Genomic DNA, 19,292 nt, shown 5'->3' on the forward strand with positions numbered 1-19,292 from the left:
CGTTCCTCTCGTCGACGTACATCCACTGCCGCTTCTGCAGCAGGTTCACCCTCACCTTCCAAGTTGTCCAGCCGGAACATAGCAGTATGAGTATCAATACTGAGGCTGCCCCGTGGTTGTATATGCAGATGGTATTTATTCGTTGTTGGTTGTATCAGTGAAAATGTAGGCTGCCCGTACGCCACTAGCCCATGTACCGCGGCTAGAGATTCGCAGAGCTTGTGACACTACTACCTCAGAGTGCCGTGCACCTCCAGTTCGGACAATCCGAAAGAAGGTTGCCTATTTCCCACGTCAATACTGTCATACCGCAAGCCACTTTGTGGCAAGCATTACCGGTTCACCATCGATTTCCATCCACTCAGTACTGGAATGTCTGCCACAAATCCCTCGATCGAGAAGTTAGTCAAGGAATGGTTGCGACTAGATAAAGCACGTTAATTTTCCGTGTTCCTTTACTGTGCCCTGATAGTAAGACCGATATTATCGTTAGAATGAATCTACTCGCAAAGAGATTGAGCTCCTCTGGCAACAGCGCCGTACCGATGAGTTGGAGAAGCGATTGAGGTTTGGCCGTCTCATTTATCATTCCCGGAAGTAAGAGTACTGATGCGACTTGCAGAAAGCGGATCGAGTTCGGAACAGCAGGTAATAAATGTCTCGACTGCCGCCAGCATCTTTCATGTCAATCCTGATAGGATTGAGAGGGAAGATGGAGGCTGGCTTTGCCAGAATGAATGACCTTACGATTATTCAGGCATCTCAGGTCGGTCCCGTCAAGCACCCGATACCATGCATGCACAGTGGCTTACACGGTGTATCTTGGACAGGGTCTATGCGCCTACGTCCTGGAGAATATTGCCGATGCTTCAGTTCGAGGAGTAGTCATTGGATATGATCATCGACATAACTCCGAAAGATGGGCGATGCTCACCGCCGCTGCATTCGCCGCGAAAAACATGAAGGTTCATCTACTCCGTGGCAAGGTCCACACGCCCATGTGGGTCATTACAGGACCTTGGTTGTCCAGTAATTGGGCTGTAACGTATTCACATCGGCGTTTGTAGGGTGCCCTTTAGTCTGAAAAGACTGTGTGCTGCATGTGGAGTTATGATTACAGGTAAGTGATGTAGATTGTGCTACGGCTGTTCTGATATCAACTTTGTCAATACAGCTAGCCACAACCCGAAGGTGCGCCCATCTGACGAACTCAAAGAGAATTGTACTAGAAATTTGCGGTTGTACCCCAGGATGATAATGGATACAAAGCAAGGTCCCTCGCTCCACAGATCGTACCATCTCTAACGTATTTTTAGGTTTACTGGGAGAATGGAGTGCAGGTCGGAAGTCAGCAATCTACCGCTCCAAGAAATCCTAACATTAGCACAGATTGTAGAGCCGCACGACAAGGGCATTGCCAAATCAATTGAAGCACATTTAGAACCAGGCCAATACGATCCTTCGAGTATCCTGTCGTCTTCACTCTGCGTCGATGTCACGGAAAGCATGCAGGGCAAATACCTGCTGTATCTGCAGGGACTATCATCACCCAGGTGAGGTTAAGGCCTCGGCATCGTTGTCGCTCAAGCATTCTAACCATCGATGGCATGCAGTACTAATTCACCCGAGACAATACGGGTAGTCAATACTTCCATGCATGGAGTGAGCCATGCAATATTGACGAAGGTTTTTGCATCTTTGGGCCGACAACCGTTTGTATCCGTAATTGAGCAAGAGACCCCAGACCCTGATTTCCCGACTGTCAAATTCCCAAATCCTGAAGAGAAAGGTAACTTGTAACGTTATGACTGCCGATGGATGGGACTGATTCCTTTAATGAATGAAAACTAGGTGCCTTGGTGTGTGCACAGAATCCTTGACGCACCTACCTCGCAATTTTTAAACCGATTACAGGATCTTGCCATGAGGCGGGGCGAAGAAGAAAAAGTCAACTACGTGCTTGCTCAGGACCCTGACGCTGACCGCTTTGCAGCAGCAGAACGGCGGTAAGAATCAGTATACGGATGCGACCGGTCGTCTGACATGTCCCCCCCCTTTAGGCCAGATGGGAAATGGACCCAATTCACTGGAGATCAGCTGGGAACTCTTTTCGCTGCGGCTGTTCTGGAAAGTTACAGGGGCAGTGGCAAACAACTAAGTGGGTGTATGGCATGTCAGGTTCCAGCGTGCTGGACTAACACTCTGTATGTTTTCAGACAAACTTGCCATGGTTGCGTCGACGGTCAGTTCAAAAATGATTGCTGCCATGGCCAAGGCAGAGGGTTTCCGGTTCCTGGAATGCCTTACTGGTACGGAATCTTCATATTGGGTCATTCACCGTACCTCACCAGTCTTCCCTCAGGTTTCAAGTATATCGGTAATACTGCGTTAGTTGCGGTATCCGAAGGCTTTGAAGTTCCTTTCGGGTACGAGGAAGCCATCGGATTCATGTTCGGAGACGAAGTCAGAGACAAGGATGGGGTCGCGGCCACCGTGAGCATCTGTTTGCACGAGACTTTCACTATGCAGTAGCTTTCTGACGCTTTATAGATAGTTTTCTTGGACCTGGTCACGTCGCTGCAGGCGCGGGGCAAGACAGCATTCTCATACCTTCAGGAGTTATATCAACAGTGAGTTCAGTTATCTCATTATTGCCGTCGTCAAGTTAACAGCCGGAGGGAGGTATGGGTACTTCCAGGTAAATTTCACATCCTGCTTGGCTGGAGGCTGAACTGACCGAGGTCTACCTTCAAGACGAGTAACAGCTATTTCATCTGCACTGAGGCAGCCACAATAAATAAGATATTCGCTCGATTACGAGAATTCCCCGGCGAGGTACGTGCTCCATGGTTGCTGGTAGGACGTTCCTCACTGCTCCTCAGGAGACCGCAGGAAGAGCCGCATATCCTAAAGCAATTGCTGGACTTGCCATAGTTCAAGTGCGAGACCTTACTATCGGCTATGACAGCTCCAATGCTCCTACGTACAAGCCGACTCTGCCTCTTTCTTCTGGTCATATGATTCAGTTCAAGGCCGAGTCTCCAACGAAAGATGAGGAGATTTTCTTAACGCTACGGCACGTAACTCTGCTCTGCAATACCAACTATTGCTTACCATGTTGTTGCTTACCACGTTGTTCGTGCACGCAGGACTAGTGGAACTGAACCGAAGGTAAATTCCGATATTCTACCAGCGGCAATGCGTAGACTCATGACTCTGATAGATCAAGTACTACTTGGAGGGTAAAGGTTCGGATGCCGCGAAAGTCGCAGGCCTTCTTTCAAGGGTAGTGACAGAATTAGGCGATATCTGGCTGCAGGCGGATCTGAACGGCCTTGGGCGGCCATGATGGACTGCGACAACTTGAATGCTCATCAAATGTCACCAAGTGATAGAATACGAGATACACCCAAGATAACGAGATAGATGCGTAGGAAGAACTTCGAGGCTAAGCTTGAGATGACAGGCGGTCAGTGGACGGGCGTTATTGCGAACTCATTCGCAATATGCTCCGTTCATGAAGTGTAGTGCTTCTCCGCCAGGTCTCAACGTCCAGCTCTTTCAGGTCTAGGGACTGTGCCATAAGTCTGCACAACGGATGTCAGTGATAACACCAGCAAGGCGCTCGATGGATCGTACTTTGCAATCTTCATCCTAAGAATAAGGTCTTCTGGTGATTGCGCTGGATTGTGCCGCCTGGATTCCACAAAATCACTCTGAATGAGCTAACAAGCAAAGGATCAGTTTCAGTCGCGGCAACGAAGAACGAATGCAAGAGCTATTCTACCTCTGATATCTGCTCTCCTACTGTAACGCTACGATTCTTCGCCTTGTGCAGGTAGTATCGAAAGGTGGGCAGTGACGCGGGCTTCGTGATGGCACTTTCATTGCGGTAATAACCTGCAGTACTTTCTGGCTGAACGGGCATGACCACCTCCGTCTAGAGCGTCATCAGTCAACTCCAAGATATGGAAATGTGAAGCTTCTCTGACCTTGAAAAAGGCGCTCTTGCTGCCTTCCGTCATGATGATGAAGTTCATGTCCGTGTTGAACGAGAATTGGCTGAATGGGAAAACATAAGAGATGGTCTGGGACGACATTGCCTTCTGAGTGGCCACGACGTTTGCCATGCCTAGCGTCATGGTCATCAATCATCTGTATAAGACGACGGTGATGAAAATCAGAGCACACCTCTTTCACGCAACTTCCCTTCTTGTAAACCGACCTCGACCACAACAACTGTAGTCCCTTGGGGTGTTTGCAGGTACCCTGAGTGCAAGTCTTCTTCCATGCTTTCTGGTATGAATCGCGCTTGGTTTAAGCTGTCAAGAGTAGCGGGCAGCGTGATCACTTGCGGGAGAAGGAGAGAAAGCACCCTGCACAGGGCTGGCACGGAAGAAGGGGTTGGAGGAGGAGGTAATTTAGACAACGTGAGGGATGGTGGTAACAAGGGTGTCTGTCTGGCTTGACTTAGGTCGACCTCAGAGTCAGTTTTGGCCGAGAACCTCACAAGAGACGGCATACGCTCACATCTGGGCAATGCAAGAGAGTAACACCCATTCAGCTGCATCCAAGTCCCCGGACAGGGCCTGCTCTGCGATCCATGAGATCAGTTGCTTCCGAATGTCCGCGCTGTTGTCTGGTGGGGGCAGATCTCGAAACGCCATAGACCGGTCGACTGGTCGGGAGAAGAGAACATGAAGAGTCGGGACGGACAGAACCTCCTCTTGCTCTCCGTGTAATCTACCACAATTGTCAAGGGTCAGTTCTTCGCGGTCGGGGGTGGGGTGTCTTACACGTCGATGTGAAGAATGCCGACGAAGTCGACTAAATCCGTCGGTTTCGCGTCCAGGCCAGATGCATGGTATATCTTGTAGATACACTCCTGTCAACACCTTTCTGCAAGGTGTGTTTAGGTCTTCTCACCTTGACCTGGGCACCCACATGGAGTGCGTCTGGCAAAGGGAATTTGTGAGGCCGAGCGGGGACGTGTACCCGTTGTGTCGCTATGCAGATAATGAGAATCAAATCGCGGTACTTAAAACACGGGCCATACCTCCCGCCGATCCATCCATTGCATCCAACACCCAGTCGGCCTCGCCAGGGACACTGGTGGCCCAGATGACAGTACATTCTCTCAAGCTCGCATACTCTGACTGTCGCAGAACCTCCTCTTCTGCTGTACTCTCGAGGTTCCAGCCTCCACATCTTCCATCAGCTAATCGCGACATGTACATTTCGGGGGACTGCGATGTGTCTTGAACCATGGCACGAAATCTGACTAGCGCGCCCTCAGCGTGCGCCTCGGGGGGATTCTTGACACTAAGGGCAGGAATCTATATGTACGTTACTAAAAAAGTGCTTTTGCTGTCCTGAGACTGACTTACAGTATGAAACACGTCTGGCGCTCTGAAGAGGTTGGAAAAATGTTCGTATACTACTGCAGGGAAGTCTTCGGATTCATTCCGGGAGTTATACAGCTCCAAAAGAGAATTAGAGGGATCGCTTAGTGCATCAGACACTGCAGAGGCGTCCATGGTCCACAACTTCAAGCCCATTCGAATCAGCTTAAAGTTACAGAGGGTACAAGAGCCACAACCGCGACGCGACGCGTTTAATTAGAGGCAGTCGTGGGAGATTTAGGGTCTGCCGAAGACCGCCATATTTGCCGTCTGCCAACTTGGAACGGTCAGGCCTGCCAATGTCTCTCTCCCGCCTCCGGTCGGCCTCCAGCAAGGTCCATTTATTCAGTTTATCACCAGCGCCGAACTCTCAGCACACGGTGCGATTGTTCCAGCTCTCCCAGACCCATTTGGCTGAATATCCGTAGCAAAAACGTGTGGGTAGAGGTCGAAGGTCCGGACACGGTAAGACTTCCGGGAGAGGTCATAAAGGTCAGAAGGCACGGTCGGGCAATGGCAAGCCGAAGCAGCAATTCGAAGGTGGACAGACCCCTATCGTGAAGCTATTTCCGAAAAAAGGTTTCACCAATCAGTGAGTCTGTTGTCACTTTAATGCCGGACATAATGAGGAGACCTCCGCAGGAACGAAAAGGTCTATGCGCCTGTAAATCTGGACCGTATACAACACTGGATTGACACTGGGCGATTGACATCAAGTCCTACTCAGCCGATCACAGCACGGGAGCTCCTTCTCAGTGGTTGCATACACAACGTACATGACGGCATCAAGCTTCTGGGAGACGTATGTTTATGTTTCTTCCAGCGGTCTTGTTCGAGTTCTTACCCGTTAGCAGGGAGCGGATCGTTTGAAAACCCCCGTTCATATCACTCCCTCCCGTGCCTCGAAAAGCGCTATCGCTGCAGTGGAGAAGTTGGGCGGCAGTGTGTTCTGCAGGTATTACAACCCTCTGGCTCTTCGTGACTGCGTCAAGGGCCGAACGGACCGCCTCGACGCGGCACCTATTCGTCGTACCGACATAGGTATGTTATCAATATTGCATGAAGCCATGCATGAACTATCCTAATCATCCCTTCAATAGAGTGGTATACATCGTGGCAAAACAGAGGCTACCTTTCTGATAAAGCCATCGCGAAGATGCCCCTCGTCAACGACAGATGGAGAGCGCTGTCTCAACAGCTATTGTCCTTTAAGAAAGAGGATTTCGACAAGCCTAGATAGTATACAGTTTTGTAATCATGCTTGCAAAATCATTGTCACGATTGAGCAGCCCGGTTCGAGATTTCAGTGTTCATACGGTCTGGAGAGACACTACGGCTGCGTGAGCGATACGGGGATTCAGATCGTGAGCGCGAACGAATGGGTCGCTGAGGTGACGCCTCCCTGGATCCTGCAGCAGAAGGTGATCTCGAAGGGCTGCGAGAGATATATCGCTCTCCTGCATCCGATGGCGTCCTAGAGCGACTCCTGCTTCTGCTAGAGGGACTTCGACTTGGTGTCCTGCTTGTACTCTTGCTGCGACTCCTGCTGCGACTCCTGCTGCGACTCCTGCTTCTGCTTGGACTGCGGCTACGATCTTCGCCGACGTCGCTTTTGCCCTCCATTGCATCGAGAAGGCGGCTCTTGCGCGGTCCAATCTCTCCTGTCTCCTCTAACACAGACCGTTTTGCCAACCTAGGCAATATGATGTCGCATACTCGCTCCTCTCTTAGTAAATTGTCGACAAATTCGTCCATGTACGTTAGGGTGTACCCAGCTGCAGGCAATGTCAAGCCGGAACAGATGGTGAAAAGCACCGTTTACATACTATTGGTCCGATATCGCAGTTTCCTGTAATCCTTGAGCAGCGGCTCCAAAATCTCATACACTTCGACTGAACGGAACGTCATGCGAATGTACATCGCGGCTAGAGCGCGCAGATACCTGACAATGTCGATTACACTTCCACACACCATAGTATAGCACAGAACTCACTTGAATTCATCCGCTTGAAGGTACTCGATTAATATCTCTTTCTCTGGTTGAATTTGCAGCAGCTTCAACAGGAGACATAAGAACGCGGTGGGCTTCTGATTCCCATACACTCCTCCGATGCATTTCAAATCGATGGCTTTGTCAATGAGGGTTTCAGCTGGAACAAGGTCAGCACTTCTTAGCACCATGACCTGCAGAGGCTCACCGGTTAACGCGAAACACTGCTCCTTCCAATAGGGAGACTCATATATACGGTTACGGATGACAGTTTCGACTAGATACTAGAGCACTGGAGGAATGCTGCCTGGTTATCCTGGATGGTTCAGGCTCACCTGTGGGTTCTGTCCATGGATTGCTTGCGCACCTCGGACGGTTGTATTAGCCATAGCAGAATCGGAGACGGGCTGTAAGGAGGGCTGGAGGTAAGCTGCAAGTAGACTTTGTACCGCGGATGACAGCTGGAGCCTAGGCCTCGAAGTTAGAGCCAACGCCTTCGGAGTCAAATGCAGGAGTTTCCAGCAGAGTTCACTAGTCACCATGCTGCAAAGGACGGCACAATGAATTTCCGACAGCTACGACATCGTAGCATTATAATTATATTGCACAGCGTTACAGCAAGATGGATAACCGTTGGGGACTATAGCTATGTACGACTGGAGACGAAATGGGGAACTACGCGAAATTGTCGCCGGGAGGGGTGTAGTGCTTCATCAGGGACGTTTTGTACTCTGTATAGCGCCCTTAGAATTCATTTACTTGGCAATGCATGAGCTGTGCAGCACGAACCTGAAGGCGAATCCCACAGCGCAGCCGCATCAGGGTTCAAGGGAGACGCATTGTTGGGCTCTGAAAAACGATGTCAACTGGGAAGATGCGATAACGTCGAAAGTTCATACCTCCTAGTAGAGACTGCAAGGAGATGAGGATGGTTTGAACACTGTAGACAGCCGACCATTTATCCTGAAAAAAGGACAACTCAGATCTCATGCGTCCAGGTAGTTGCACGCGCAAGTCTACCTGTAGAATGTCCAGACAAATCGCCCCTGAGTTCAAGTCCACATTAGGGTGGTAGCAGGGTGAGTCAAATTTGAGGGTAGGCGCCGCATAAGGATAGTTTGGAGGGAACGTGATGGATATCTTGTATGTTAGACCTGCGTAAATCTGAGAGAAAGGAAGTCAGTCAATGGTGCACAAGGCAACGATAGCCATGAGACCCACCGTGCCACTAGGTCCCTCGATCGTTCCAACCCACTCGAATAGATTTGCATCGCTTTTAGGGAATGCCGACTACAGCGACGTAACGGTCTAGCTGGTAGCAATCATGAAGAAAAAGACACGTACGATGCCTGGTGAAGATGACATCTACGACCTCAAAATGAGCACTGACACGCGCCGGTACCATATCGCAACATACCATTAACTGCATCAACTCGTTACTCAAGCTATAGAAACGCGTCAAGAGCGTGTCAGAAGTCTACAGCGGGAAGTACATCGACTGAGATGCTCACCGCTTCGTGACCGAGCCAGACGCGTCGCTGGAAGAGCCGGCGACGCCTACTTTGTGAGTGCTGCGAGGAGGCGCGAGAGAGGTCGTGATTTGTTCCATGGTAGAAATACAGTGCAAAATGCTATACGAGGAAGGAGAGCGCGACAAACAGCGAGCGGGATGTACAGAGGTCGTGGCACGGATGCAAGAGCGTGTCGTAAACGAGACCAAACTTTCTGTGGTTGAAGACGCGCGCCACAGCGGCAGATCACGTGTTGTGTCAGGGACGTTCCCACAACCGGACCCGGCCGCCCGGCAGCGCCGGGTGACGTTACCGACATACGCTCACTGCTACCGACGCTGCCGCACTTGCTGGCCTGCTTCACTCCAATTGCTTCTTGTTCGCGTCAGGGCAGCAATGTCCGGTACGTTCACCCCTTCGCCTGCCGAGCTCGCGCTCGTGCAGAAGATATTCGCGCACCCGGATGCGCAGAAACTCGGCGCATTAACTGGCGAGATTGCGGTCAACATATTCAGCGGCTCGAAGCTTCCACCCGCGGTTCTAGGCGAAATATGGTCCCTAGCTGATAGGGAGAACAATGGTTGGCTATCGAAGAAGGGGGCTGCTATTGCTGTCAGACTTATGGGCTGGGCGCAGAAGGGAGAGACGGTCAGGGAGGACTTGATATACAAGCGTGCGTACCTCGACTCGTCCTAGAGGAACGACGCATTGATCCCATGCGCCCACAGCTGGTCCCCTTCCTACCATAGAAGGGGTATCAGACCTGGTTCCACAAGCTACAGGAGGCTCTGTAAAGCCCCCTACCGCCGGGCTACCTCCCTTGACGCCTCAAGATAAGGCCAAGTTCATGAGGTTGTTCGTTGGCGCAGGCCCAGTTAATGGTATTCTCAGCGGTACGCAGTCTGCAATACTTAGTGGTATGAAGTGGCTGACATTGCATGCGCCAACCTAAAGGTGACAAGGCGAGAGATATTCTTGTAAAATCCAAGTTACCCGTAGACAAGCTATCACAAATATGGTCAGAACCCTCTATATGCGCTCGTCTGTACCAGCTTACGGTTGTGACTTCGTCAGGTCCCTCGCGGATACCCAGAACCGTGGAGCTCTTGATTCAACGGATTTCACCATTGCTATGTACTTAGTGCAAGCCTGCATGTCAGGCCAACTCTCCTTTATTCCGACGTCCCTGCCACCGGGCCTCTATGAGCAAGCAGGGGGCCGTCCACTTGATGGTGTCGCGACGCACAGTACCGGTGGAAGCGCCGGTTCTTTCAGTCCTAGTCTAACAGGCTCCTTCCCTGGACGTCCTTCTGCAGCCCCTACGCCTCTGAGGACTCAAGACACTGGCATTCGACCTCAGATGACAGGCTCGGGGCTCAGGCCGTCCACAGGTGGGCCACCACTTCCCTCTCGTCCCTCGGCTGCCGCTTTGGGAGGTAGTGCTTTCGGAACCGCAGTCCAATCGCATGGAACTGGTCAAGCGCCTCAGCCTCCTTGGGACGTCACCGCATCTGAGAAGGCAACTTCGGATGCATTCTTTGACACACTTGATACGGACAGGAAAGGCTACATTGAGGGAGACGTCGCAGTCCCATTTATGCTGCAGTCTCAGCTACCGGAGGATGTATTGGCCCAAGTTTGGTAAGTTTATCGCATGCCTATACTCTGCTGCGTCTATCATGGCTGCGATTGACTTCACCCCGCCCTTGTTGTTCTCAGGGACCTGGCTGATATCAATAATGACGGCCGACTTACTCGTGATGGCTTTGCTGTAGCCATGCATTTGATCCAAGGAAAGTTAGCCGGTAAAGAGATCCCAGCCACTCTTCCGCTGTCATTGATTCCGCCTTCAATGCGCACGAATGCCTCGCCCTTCGCGATTCCACCTTCATCTCCACCGGCCGCGGAGCCCTTGCGGGATCTGTTATGGGATGATACACCTCCTGCCTCCGCTACGACGCAGACTCCAGCTATACAATCTCAGCGGACAGGACCGTTGTCCCCGCAACATACTGCGGTTGCTACCCCTTCTTACGGGTCTCCTGCCCCAACTGTCCCGCGAGCAGATCCTTTCGGTGCGTCTATTTACTCACACCCAAGGAGACCTCAGAAGCTGATCCTTCGGTAGCCTCAGCTGGCAAGGATCTGCTCAGCGACGATGATGATGCGCCTGCTAAATCACCGCCTCTAGCTGACAAGTCTGCCGAGATTGGTAATCTCCAGAATCAGCTAAATTCCACGAACCGTTCCCTTGAGACCACAAAATCTGAAAGAACATCTGTAGAGCGAACACTGAATGATCAGGCCGCTCAACTCTCCGCGTTGCAGACCCAGCTCTCTTCCGCCAGGGTTGCCTACGAGACCGAGACCAATCTTTTGTCGTCCTTGCGGGAACGTTATGCTACTCAGACCGCAGAAATACAGAAGACCAGGGAGCAACTTATCCGTGCGGAAAGCGATCTTAGTGCCTTACGTGTCGAGAAAGTTGAGATAGAAGGTAATCTTCTCCGCGACAAGGAGGAAGTGCGGGAGCTCCATAGGAAGATGCATGAAGTTGGAGTTGAAACTGACACTACAAAGGCACTTCTGGAAAAGTTGAAGAAAGAGGCTAAACAACAAAAAGGTTTGCTTGCTATCGCGAAGAAGCAGTTGGTGACTCGGGAGCACGAGAAGGAAAAGGTCGACAAGGAGGTAGAGGAAGCCAGACAGGAAGTCGAGCAGGCTGTCAAGGAAAGAGAAGAGATTGAAGCCAAACTTGGGGCAGAGACTGTCGATGGAACTGTCTCTCCAAAGCCAGCTTCATCTATACTTTCTGACGATACCCTTGCGGCGGCGGTGACTCAGCCGTTACCGGTATCTCCAGAGGGAGGGACGCCTATCACAAGCCCAACCGGCAAGAGCAACAACCCCTTTGATCGTCTTCTCTCTTCTGGTGGGGGATCTCGTCCACAATCTCCCTTTTTGCCCTTCACAAATGCGTCGGTACCTACTCCTCCAACTGCTTCAGCAGTTGCGGATCCTTTCGGGTTCGAATCGGAGCAGCCGAATGAACCGTCCGGCGAGGCTCAAACTCAGGGTCAAGAAAACGTCCAACCAGAATCACGATTCCCTGATATTCAGCCGTACCCTGTTGCCTCAGCGTCCCCTACAGCACCTTCTGACGACCTCCTGTCGCCCTCTGCTGAGACAGAACATTGGACCACCCCGCCGCAGAGTGCCACGCTACCGCTGTCATCTCAGCCTATCCCGGCTCTGGAACATAAGGCGGATGCAGCAGGGGCAGAGCCCGTTAGCCAGGTGCCATCCTCTGATGCGAATGCTGACGAAACGGATATGAACACGCAGCTCAAAGAGATCGAAGTGGAGGACTCCGATAGTAGTGACGAAGAAGAGCCTCTCAGTAAGAGGCGTGAGTCACTTATGGATAAAGGCAAAGAAGCTGTTCATGGGGCAGTTCATCCTGTCTCGGATGGGGTTGGTGCTCAGCCCGCCGCGCCTAGTTTTGACGACGCCTTCGGATATATAGCAAATACGCCTAGTCCTGTCGCAGCTGTAAGGGCTGCGTCTCCTGTCCCTAGCTCGCCGACCAAGGATGCCTTCGGTATGAGCGCGGCTGCTCCTGATTCTCACCCGCCCGTGTCTTCCGGGCCTAGTGGGATCAGTGACTTCGACGAAGCACTGGGGAAACTTCCGATCAAAGGAACGAATGGGTCGACTGCGCCGTTTAGCTTCGATGTGGCCTTCGATGATAACTTTGATTTCTCGCAAGCCTCTGCAGATACTACCCATCAGGCGACTGAGGCGTCAACGAATGGATCTGCGGCGCCCCAGACTGATTTCAACACAGTATTCATGTCTCAGAGTGCTGCCCCTACAGTACCTCTTCAGCCTTCTTCGGCTGCAGTCGGTTCCTCCTCGTTCTCCTTTGATGACGCGTTTGGCTCTCCTTCAAACGTCGCGCCGACTGTCAATACGGCTGGTGGCCAGGCCCCCAGCAATGGCCCCCAGATTTCCTTCGACGATGCGTTCGGCGGCGTAGACAGCAAGCAAGCGCTAGCCTTCGACAAGGCGTTCGGCTCCACATCGTCTAGGGGCTCAACTTCTTCACAGCCGCAGCAGGGCAAAACCGCATTCTCCTCCTCTTCGCCACCTACCTCGCCTCTGCGAAGCTCGTCGCCTGGTCCCAGTGTCGACAGAAATACTGCCTCACCTCCCCCTCGCTCTATGTCCCCACCCATACGGCACGCTTCACCGAAACCTCGTCCGTCAACCGCTGGCTCCAGTAAGGACTCTCACGAGAAGCATAAAGATGGACCCGTCAGGCACTCTCGTCTTAGTGTAAGTCGCATTTGAGGGTGGTCTCATCTCGGACGGTGCAATGTTAACCACATAACTCTGTAGATACGCTTACCCTTCGGGAAGAAGAAAGCGAAACACGACGCTGCTCCTCCTTTGCCGTCACACCTCTCACAAGCGCCTGGGCTCACTCCGCTTGAGGAACCCGAGGGGAATACCCCCGCCGTGGATGACGACGTCGAAGCCGTCAAGCAACTGTGCGGGATGGGTTTCAGTCGTACCCAAGCGGTAGCAGCACTGGAAGAACATGGATATGATGTCCAGAAGGCATTGAATAGTTTATTGGGCTCACCCTAAGTTGATTCCATTATTCATCTTGTATTCTTATGCTTTGTCCACGTGCGGAAGACTCCTTTATCCGATTACCCTCCTTCATTCATATATCCATCGTACTCTCTTAGCTATTCTCTACATGTTCGCTAATGATGCAAAGACCCAACGACTAAGAGATCGTCTCCCGACTGTGTGTTGTCAATGTCTTCTCATGTACATGTTCCCACTCAAGAAATTACACAAAGGCCATTGCCCACAGCTGTCTATTTCCATTGTGCCTAACTGATCCCATGTCATTGTCGAGTCACGAAGACAATGTGATCTCGCGTCCCTCTGAGGGTCATTATCCGGCACTGCCATAACTGTGCTTCCCTCTGGGATGTCTGATCTACTACGTGCGGATATATTCTGGATATACGTCTTCTCACCGAACCGACTCTTTTTTCCTCGGATGCCACCCACCTCTAGTCGCGTCTGACGATTGCTGAACGCGACATCTAACTTATTCTGCGGGGGGTAGACTTCGTCTGGGAGGTCGGAAGCAGGTCAGAGGCATAGATGTGTGCTTTTGACTTGGTCGTTTTGGGTTCGGGAGGGGGCCCAGACGAGACTAACTTATCCGGGTGAGTTACTTGTCTGCGCGTCCCAAACCTCACCTTATGATCTCCGCCCCAGGTATCTACTTAAACCACGTGAAGCGTCCTGGGAAGCTGGGATTATCGCGTTGGAAGCAGGTGCGTCCTGCTAGAGCCTGAGTCCGCATCCACATCAACAGAGCTCAGACGTATGGTCCCTAGGTTCCGGCATGGGTGCCTTGGCCCGGATTATGAGGAAGCATCCAGAAATCTTCAGCTATCAATCTCCGGACCAGCACGTTACACAAGAGGAGGATGACAGGCGGCATTATTCCGCTCGCGATATTTATTCCATGATCAAGTCAGTCTCGCGATTTTATGGTATACTTTCTGCTAAGCCGTGTCGTGGTTGTAGATGTTTTTTGATCACCCACGCTCACCTTGACCACATTTCAAGTTTAGTCATGTCAGCAGGTTCCGTGGGAGGTTGTCGAAAGCGAGTATACGGGTCTTTGCAGACGCTCAGAGATATTGAAGTGGTCTTCAACGGACGCGTCTGGCCTAATCTTGCGTCGTGGGACGAACAAGAGGAGTCCTCTAGGCTTCTATATCAAAGGTGTGTAATAATTGTTTGGCATGCCCCCTCTTCGTGTGTCTGACCTATCTCTTGCAGTCTACAACCTGACAAGAAGTATATGCCAATCTCGAAGGACATCTCTGTAATGATGATGCCCGTGAGTCATGGCATGGATGAGCAAGGCGGGGTCATCTATGAGTCGGTCGCATTTTTCATCCGGCACGACAGCAAAGACCGAGAGTTTCTTTTCTTCGGCGACGTGGAACCTGACAGCCTGTCCCGGAACAGTCGCAATGTAGAAGTTTGGCAAAGGGCAGCAAAGAAAGTTGGGCACTCGCTGAACGCAATCTTTATAGAGTGTTCCTGGCCATCTACTAGACCCGACGAGACTTTATATGGGCACCTCAACCCACAACATCTCTTGGCTGAGCTCACTGTGCTTGCTACCGAGGTGGTCAAAGTTCGCCCGAGACCGCGAGAGCGTCTCAGTGACGAAGAGTCGGAAGACGCGCTTGCTGACTCCGAGTCAGACTGTCCACCGGCGCGGAAGCGGCAAAGGGTAGTTTCAAACACGTCAAAAGCCCCAGGTGTCTTGCAACATGCTCTCGACGGAGTACGGATCTACATCACCCACTGTAAGGCCGATTTCGACCTCGCTCGACCCGTACACCTCGAGATCGCTGATCAGGTGAGGACGTTGGTGGAACGGGACAAGTTGGGTGCAGAAATCATTGCGGTTGAACAGGGAATGGTTATCGGTGAGTACCGTTTGTTCCGTGCTATGACATTCTGGTCTAACCATTAGCAAGCAATCTGAGCGTCTTTCCCGCCCTCTGAATCCTCTCGTGCATGCATATTATCTCTCGCAGTCTCGCAGATCTGTATAGCCCAAGTGTAGCACTAGCCCTTCCTCCTTTCTGACGGATTTGTTGGTTTCATTTGTAGTCTAAGTACGACGTGTCCATAGCGAGATGTATCGATCATCTACAGTATCTCATCCTGATTTGCGCAGGTTTGATTATGCGCTCGATTCTGCGCCACAGGCGCGTCGCGCTATTAGGACTTGAGCGCTGAGCGCTCGAGCTCACTTTCTGTCTCTCTGTCGTCTTGTCTCGTACATCCGGGACTTGGACTTCGTCGAACTGGGACTGTGTGAGCATGCCTCGCCGCAAGCAAGCCAAGCCTGGTCCCTCCACCCCCAAGAAGCTGAAGCAAACAACGCTTTTTGTCTATGCTCTGTCTAGCTCGCCCCAGCTCTCACCAAAATCAAGTCCCCGGAAGAAGGTAACTGAACCCGCTACGTCTAGCAAGAAGAAGACGGGACAAAAACAGGTTGTGGATCTAGAAGAGAGCGACAGTTCTAGCAGCGCTGTAGGGGGCATACGGTTCGAACCCGAAGCTGCAGCTTTGAGCGATGATGTTGAATCGGAGGAGTCTCCCCGTCGACACCCAGCGAAGAAGCGGAAGTTGCGTCACAACGATTCGAGCGAAGATGAGGACTCTGTCTCTATCGCTCTAAATGATATAGCAAGCAAACACAGAGGACAGGGAAAGCAGAGGGAAGGTGATGGTAATGGGGGAAAGCAGCCTTCGGTGAATGGGGCGGAAGCCAAGGATCGAGACGTCAGGACCAGGAGACCAAGTAAGGTCACTCCTACTAGCCAGGCAGAAGAAGAGCGTACAGATGAGGACGAGCCGGAAGTGCAAGTAAAAAGGCGCAGGCTCGTCAAAGGGCGTAGACCTGTGACGCCTTCAGACGATGAAGACGAAGATGACCTGTTGGATGAGCTTGATACTGACAGTGAGTTCCCTCTATAATATAATATGCTTCTAAGCTAGACGACCATAAAAGCGATCTTGGAAGATCGGTTCCGGTCAAGAGGGAAGAAGTCTGCTTTCCAGATTAACCTGGAGAAGCTTAAACGTGCGTGGGCCTTGGGCTCTTTGGGCAGAAAGTATATTAAGTTGTCTGACGATATGAATATATTTGTAGGTCTGAAACGGGGACTCTCTGCTGAGAGCCCAGGAAGCTCAGAGAGTACGGAGGAGAATGTCTGGGATGAAGTTCCTTTCGAGGGTGCCAGGCCGAGTAATAAGGAAGGGTCATCAGATGACGAAGCGGCCGAAGAGGACGTGGACGATAGTTTTGTGGTGGAAGATGATAGCCAAACCGTGGCTGCTGAGCTGCCCTCAGCCTTCAGTATGAACACTTATCAGGATCTAGCCCACCACTTCAAGATCATATGCCAGCTCTTCGTCCACGTAGCAGTGCGACCCGCCGAGGAGCGGCAGGACTACATGCAGAAAGCTCTTGCGGGTACGCATAAATAACAGAGTCGCAGGAGCTTTCGTTCTTGACTTTTCTGGTCGTACAGATGTTGAGTACTTCAGCGCACCACTGCATATTGCCCGGCGGAAATTGACTGGAATGCGGGACTCCCTTGTGGCATCCTCGGTCTGGCGTCCGGAGTTCAAGGGACCACTGGAGAAGTACCCCAACTTCGAGTTGGTCTCGCTAGAGTTTGCTGTACCCGCTTGCGACGCGTGTCACCTAGGAGGACGGATGTCTACTTACTTGGGCAGAGTCAGCGGTCAGCCGTACGATAGACTGGGCTTCGAAGTATTTGTTATTATATCCTCTTTATATTCAGACTCAACCGTGCACTTACAGCCTCTGACCGACTCCGATTCGGATGACAGTGAGGACGAAGAGGAGTCGAAGGATCAGAAGGAGTTCCACCTCGGCCGGTTCTGCGCTCGGCGAACAAAGGTATTCCATGAGTTCAGTCATTGGGAGGTAGGTTTTTTGTTCGTTTTGAACCTCGCAGCTGTCCTGACATACATCAAGTACTCCACCTACCAGTCCCTCCTTCGCGAGGTGGAAGAGCTCCGCGCTTCGAAAGGCAAGCGCGGGTTCATTCGTGTCGCCTTTTCCGGAGCGGGAGGTGTGAAACCACCAGAGGACTTGGACGATGCGGACCAGATCATGGAATGGCTCGACCAGCGACAGGTCATCGAGATGGAATGGTGGAAGGTGAAGGATATGATGGCCAGAGCCAGGAACCTCGAGATGGCGAGTAAGCGGGGGGAGGATACGGACGAGTAGAGCAGGCTGGTTGTTTTCTTCTATGTCTTTATGAACTGATGATCTGGTCACGCGGCGTGCTCGCATACACCAGTATGGAGTATCAATCTGATCCACGCTGGGTCTGAGGAGCACCGTTCAATGGTTAGGGTGGTCTCCTCCGACACTAATAAGGTAACCAAACACCTTACTATAGTCCGCTGTAAGTAATACATGTTGTGTAGCATCTACTTCTTCCTCCAGAGTACGACGTACGTTCTGTACGGATACTCAAACACACCTTTTTCTTTATCAATCCAAATCATATCGTCTCCATTCTTCACGATGTTTGTCACATCCTGCGCGACCTTCTTCTTCTCGTCCTCAGGGAGCACAACGATGTAGCTCTTGCTACACGCCCGTTCCACGGCAATCTCGACTGTCCCAGGGAGGGCACGGTCCCACGTCTTCTCGATGGGCGGCTCGAAGAGGGCGTTGTAGTTGGGGGTAGAGAAGGTCTCGCGCCAGAGACCCAGGCGGAACTGGGGCGTCCCCTTCTCGTGCAACTCTACGCGGTCCCGGAGTTGGGCGACCCAGCGGGCTTTGTCTCTGGGAGACCATGAGTGTCGGTACAGGGACAAGGCAGGAGGGAACGTACCTGTCTTCTAGATTCCAGATGAGGGCGACAACACCGGCAGGTTTGAGGATGCGAGCAAACTCGGCCGCAGCTGCGTTGTAGTCAGGGCACCAGTGGAATGCCTATGTTTCCCGGATAAACGTGAGTAGTACGAGACGCGACGTCTGGATCACAGCTGACCTGCGCTACAATCACAATGTCGGCCCAGCCGTCCTCGACACCGGTAGTGTCGAAGGTGCCGTAGCTGGTGGTGACGCGCTCGTCTTTCACCGTCTTGGTGAATACGTCGCGCATACCCTCGCTCGGCTCGATGGCGCGCAAGCGGCCGAGGGATGCGGACCACTCGGGGTGGGCCAGGAGGGCGCGCGTGAATATACCTGTACCGCTGCCCAGTCTGCGCGGATGATTAGTAAGGATCCATGGAGGAAGAATGGTGAACGTACTCGACGACGTTCACGGGCGATGCCTGGACTGCCTGGCGGATGTAGGAGAGCGCCTCCGGCTGGTACGAAGGCCGAGCGCTGTGTGTCTCCATATGATCAGGGCCTCAACCTAGCAGGCTTTCTAACTGACCGATCGTAGAGCTCATTGTCAGTGCCAAAACCCTGCTTGGCCACATCGTGTACGGTCGGCATGGCTGTCCTGGTGGTGGCGAAGAATGTACGGAATTTGGGGACCCTTGCAGGCGACGTTACAAGTGCTGGGTGCAAGTGCAGGATGATATGGCGCGATTGCGCGAGCATGGCCGAGGGTGGAATGCCCTCGGCAGAATCTGACTCGGACTAGTAATGGCTTCATGGCCCGCGATAACCGTCAACTGTGGCTCAGAATAGCTGCCTGACCTCGTCGCTATTCTTAGACCAGTCTCGCGTGGGCGTCGATCAGGTCGCGCTTCGAGCTGCGCGAC

General features: G+C 52.2%; 9 protein-coding genes across 9 annotated transcripts; 5 read left to right on the forward strand and 4 right to left on the reverse strand.

The window, feature by feature from the left end:
• Positions 1 to 372: 372 nt before the first annotated feature.
• GLOTRDRAFT_104172 (uncharacterized protein) lies at positions 373 to 3,349 on the forward strand (the record flags this gene model as incomplete). Its single annotated transcript, XM_007865643.1, has 21 exons — positions 373 to 432; positions 494 to 567; positions 623 to 648; positions 699 to 766; positions 831 to 1,000; positions 1,068 to 1,120; positions 1,175 to 1,191; positions 1,251 to 1,268; positions 1,317 to 1,340; positions 1,390 to 1,553; positions 1,614 to 1,796; positions 1,872 to 2,006; positions 2,061 to 2,158; positions 2,217 to 2,309; positions 2,363 to 2,493; positions 2,551 to 2,630; positions 2,683 to 2,698; positions 2,755 to 2,839; positions 2,893 to 3,076; positions 3,150 to 3,171; positions 3,224 to 3,349. The coding sequence occupies 21 exons, from the start codon at positions 373 to 375 to the stop codon at positions 3,347 to 3,349; spliced, it is 1,827 nt and encodes a 608-aa protein (XP_007863834.1).
• Positions 3,350 to 3,484: 135 nt separating this feature from the next.
• Positions 3,485 to 5,537, reverse strand: GLOTRDRAFT_104173 (uncharacterized protein; the record flags this gene model as incomplete). Its single annotated transcript, XM_007865300.1, has 10 exons — positions 3,485 to 3,587; positions 3,640 to 3,725; positions 3,788 to 3,940; positions 3,993 to 4,132; positions 4,192 to 4,469; positions 4,531 to 4,743; positions 4,797 to 4,870; positions 4,927 to 5,006; positions 5,057 to 5,336; positions 5,388 to 5,537. 10 exons carry the CDS (start codon positions 5,535 to 5,537, stop codon positions 3,485 to 3,487), a joined length of 1,557 nt encoding a protein of 518 aa, XP_007863491.1.
• A 164-nt stretch (positions 5,538 to 5,701) lies between these two features.
• Positions 5,702 to 6,642, forward strand: GLOTRDRAFT_126750 (uncharacterized protein; the record flags this gene model as incomplete). Its single annotated transcript, XM_007865635.1, has 5 exons — positions 5,702 to 5,782; positions 5,831 to 5,994; positions 6,045 to 6,204; positions 6,257 to 6,443; positions 6,503 to 6,642. 5 exons carry the CDS (start codon positions 5,702 to 5,704, stop codon positions 6,640 to 6,642), a joined length of 732 nt encoding a protein of 243 aa, XP_007863826.1.
• Positions 6,643 to 6,689: 47 nt separating this feature from the next.
• Positions 6,690 to 7,781, reverse strand: GLOTRDRAFT_15980 (uncharacterized protein; the record flags this gene model as incomplete). Its single annotated transcript, XM_007864604.1, has 5 exons — positions 6,690 to 7,177; positions 7,229 to 7,344; positions 7,396 to 7,552; positions 7,601 to 7,676; positions 7,728 to 7,781. Coding segments are annotated over 5 exons (891 nt in total), but the record flags the coding sequence as incomplete, so codon positions are not given.
• A 176-nt stretch (positions 7,782 to 7,957) lies between these two features.
• Positions 7,958 to 9,095, reverse strand: GLOTRDRAFT_114723 (uncharacterized protein). The gene is made up of 8 exons (XM_007865301.1): positions 8,904 to 9,095; positions 8,810 to 8,837; positions 8,737 to 8,757; positions 8,614 to 8,682; positions 8,413 to 8,556; positions 8,292 to 8,355; positions 8,182 to 8,241; positions 7,958 to 8,123 (listed from the first exon to the last, which is right to left on the reverse strand). The coding sequence occupies exons 1-8, from the start codon at positions 8,999 to 9,001 to the stop codon at positions 8,068 to 8,070; spliced, it is 540 nt and encodes a 179-aa protein (XP_007863492.1). The 5' UTR covers positions 9,002 to 9,095; the 3' UTR covers positions 7,958 to 8,067.
• Positions 9,096 to 9,289: 194 nt separating this feature from the next.
• Positions 9,290 to 13,747, forward strand: GLOTRDRAFT_57058 (uncharacterized protein). Its single transcript, XM_007864850.1, has 7 exons — positions 9,290 to 9,576; positions 9,632 to 9,796; positions 9,858 to 9,921; positions 9,978 to 10,544; positions 10,623 to 10,978; positions 11,032 to 13,241; positions 13,305 to 13,747. Exons 1-7 carry the CDS (start codon positions 9,300 to 9,302, stop codon positions 13,554 to 13,556), a joined length of 3,891 nt encoding a protein of 1,296 aa, XP_007863041.1. The 5' UTR covers positions 9,290 to 9,299; the 3' UTR covers positions 13,557 to 13,747.
• A 242-nt stretch (positions 13,748 to 13,989) lies between these two features.
• On the forward strand, positions 13,990 to 15,713 carry GLOTRDRAFT_72494 (cyclic-AMP phosphodiesterase). The gene is made up of 7 exons (XM_007865302.1): positions 13,990 to 14,155; positions 14,208 to 14,266; positions 14,330 to 14,468; positions 14,523 to 14,723; positions 14,781 to 15,166; positions 15,215 to 15,442; positions 15,494 to 15,713. The coding sequence occupies exons 1-7, from the start codon at positions 14,091 to 14,093 to the stop codon at positions 15,499 to 15,501; spliced, it is 1,086 nt and encodes a 361-aa protein (XP_007863493.1). The 5' UTR covers positions 13,990 to 14,090; the 3' UTR covers positions 15,502 to 15,713.
• Positions 15,714 to 15,842: 129 nt separating this feature from the next.
• GLOTRDRAFT_72496 (uncharacterized protein) lies at positions 15,843 to 18,509 on the forward strand (the record flags this gene model as incomplete). The annotated part of the gene is made up of 8 exons (XM_007865303.1): positions 15,843 to 16,277; positions 16,380 to 16,485; positions 16,537 to 16,608; positions 16,678 to 17,001; positions 17,060 to 17,304; positions 17,356 to 17,481; positions 17,533 to 18,357; positions 18,407 to 18,509. The coding sequence occupies 7 exons, from the start codon at positions 15,843 to 15,845 to the stop codon at positions 17,788 to 17,790; spliced, it is 1,566 nt and encodes a 521-aa protein (XP_007863494.1). The 3' UTR covers positions 17,791 to 18,357; positions 18,407 to 18,509.
• Positions 17,997 to 19,020, reverse strand: GLOTRDRAFT_36180 (S-adenosyl-L-methionine-dependent methyltransferase; the record flags this gene model as incomplete). The annotated part of the gene is made up of 5 exons (XM_007864694.1): positions 17,997 to 18,357; positions 18,407 to 18,507; positions 18,566 to 18,779; positions 18,829 to 18,906; positions 18,959 to 19,020. 5 exons carry the CDS (start codon positions 19,018 to 19,020, stop codon positions 17,997 to 17,999), a joined length of 816 nt encoding a protein of 271 aa, XP_007862885.1.
• Positions 19,021 to 19,292: the final 272 nt, after the last annotated feature.

Source organism: Gloeophyllum trabeum (assembly GCF_000344685.1).
Source record: "Gloeophyllum trabeum ATCC 11539 unplaced genomic scaffold GLOTRscaffold_00003, whole genome shotgun sequence".
NCBI lineage: Eukaryota > Fungi > Basidiomycota > Agaricomycetes > Gloeophyllales > Gloeophyllaceae > Gloeophyllum > Gloeophyllum trabeum.

What these genes read in the sequence shown, in the direction of transcription:
- GLOTRDRAFT_114723 (XM_007865301.1), bottom strand. Translation starts at nt 9,001, where the DNA reads ATGGAACAAATCACGACCTCTCTCGCGCCTCCTCGCAGCACTCACAAA. An exon ending in TCTGGCTCGGTCACGAAGCG is followed by an intron (nt 8,838 to 8,903) that starts GTGAGCATCTCA and finishes GCGTTTCTATAG; the next exon opens with CTTGAGTAACGAGTTGATGC. An exon ending in TCGAGGGACCTAGTGGCACG is followed by an intron (nt 8,557 to 8,613) that starts GTGGGTCTCATG and finishes CCTTTCTCTCAG; the next exon opens with ATTTACGCAGGTCTAACATA.
- GLOTRDRAFT_72494 (XM_007865302.1), top strand. Translation starts at nt 14,091, where the DNA reads ATGTGTGCTTTTGACTTGGTCGTTTTGGGTTCGGGAGGGGGCCCAGAC. An exon ending in TCTAGGCTTCTATATCAAAG is followed by an intron (nt 14,724 to 14,780) that starts GTGTGTAATAAT and finishes TATCTCTTGCAG; the next exon opens with TCTACAACCTGACAAGAAGT. An exon ending in TCGCCCGAGACCGCGAGAGC is followed by an intron (nt 15,167 to 15,214) that starts GTCTCAGTGACG and finishes ACTCCGAGTCAG; the next exon opens with ACTGTCCACCGGCGCGGAAG.
- GLOTRDRAFT_57058 (XM_007864850.1), top strand. Translation starts at nt 9,300, where the DNA reads ATGTCCGGTACGTTCACCCCTTCGCCTGCCGAGCTCGCGCTCGTGCAG. An exon ending in GGAGGACTTGATATACAAGC is followed by an intron (nt 9,577 to 9,631) that starts GTGCGTACCTCG and finishes ATGCGCCCACAG; the next exon opens with CTGGTCCCCTTCCTACCATA. An exon ending in GACAAGCTATCACAAATATG is followed by an intron (nt 9,922 to 9,977) that starts GTCAGAACCCTC and finishes TGACTTCGTCAG; the next exon opens with GTCCCTCGCGGATACCCAGA.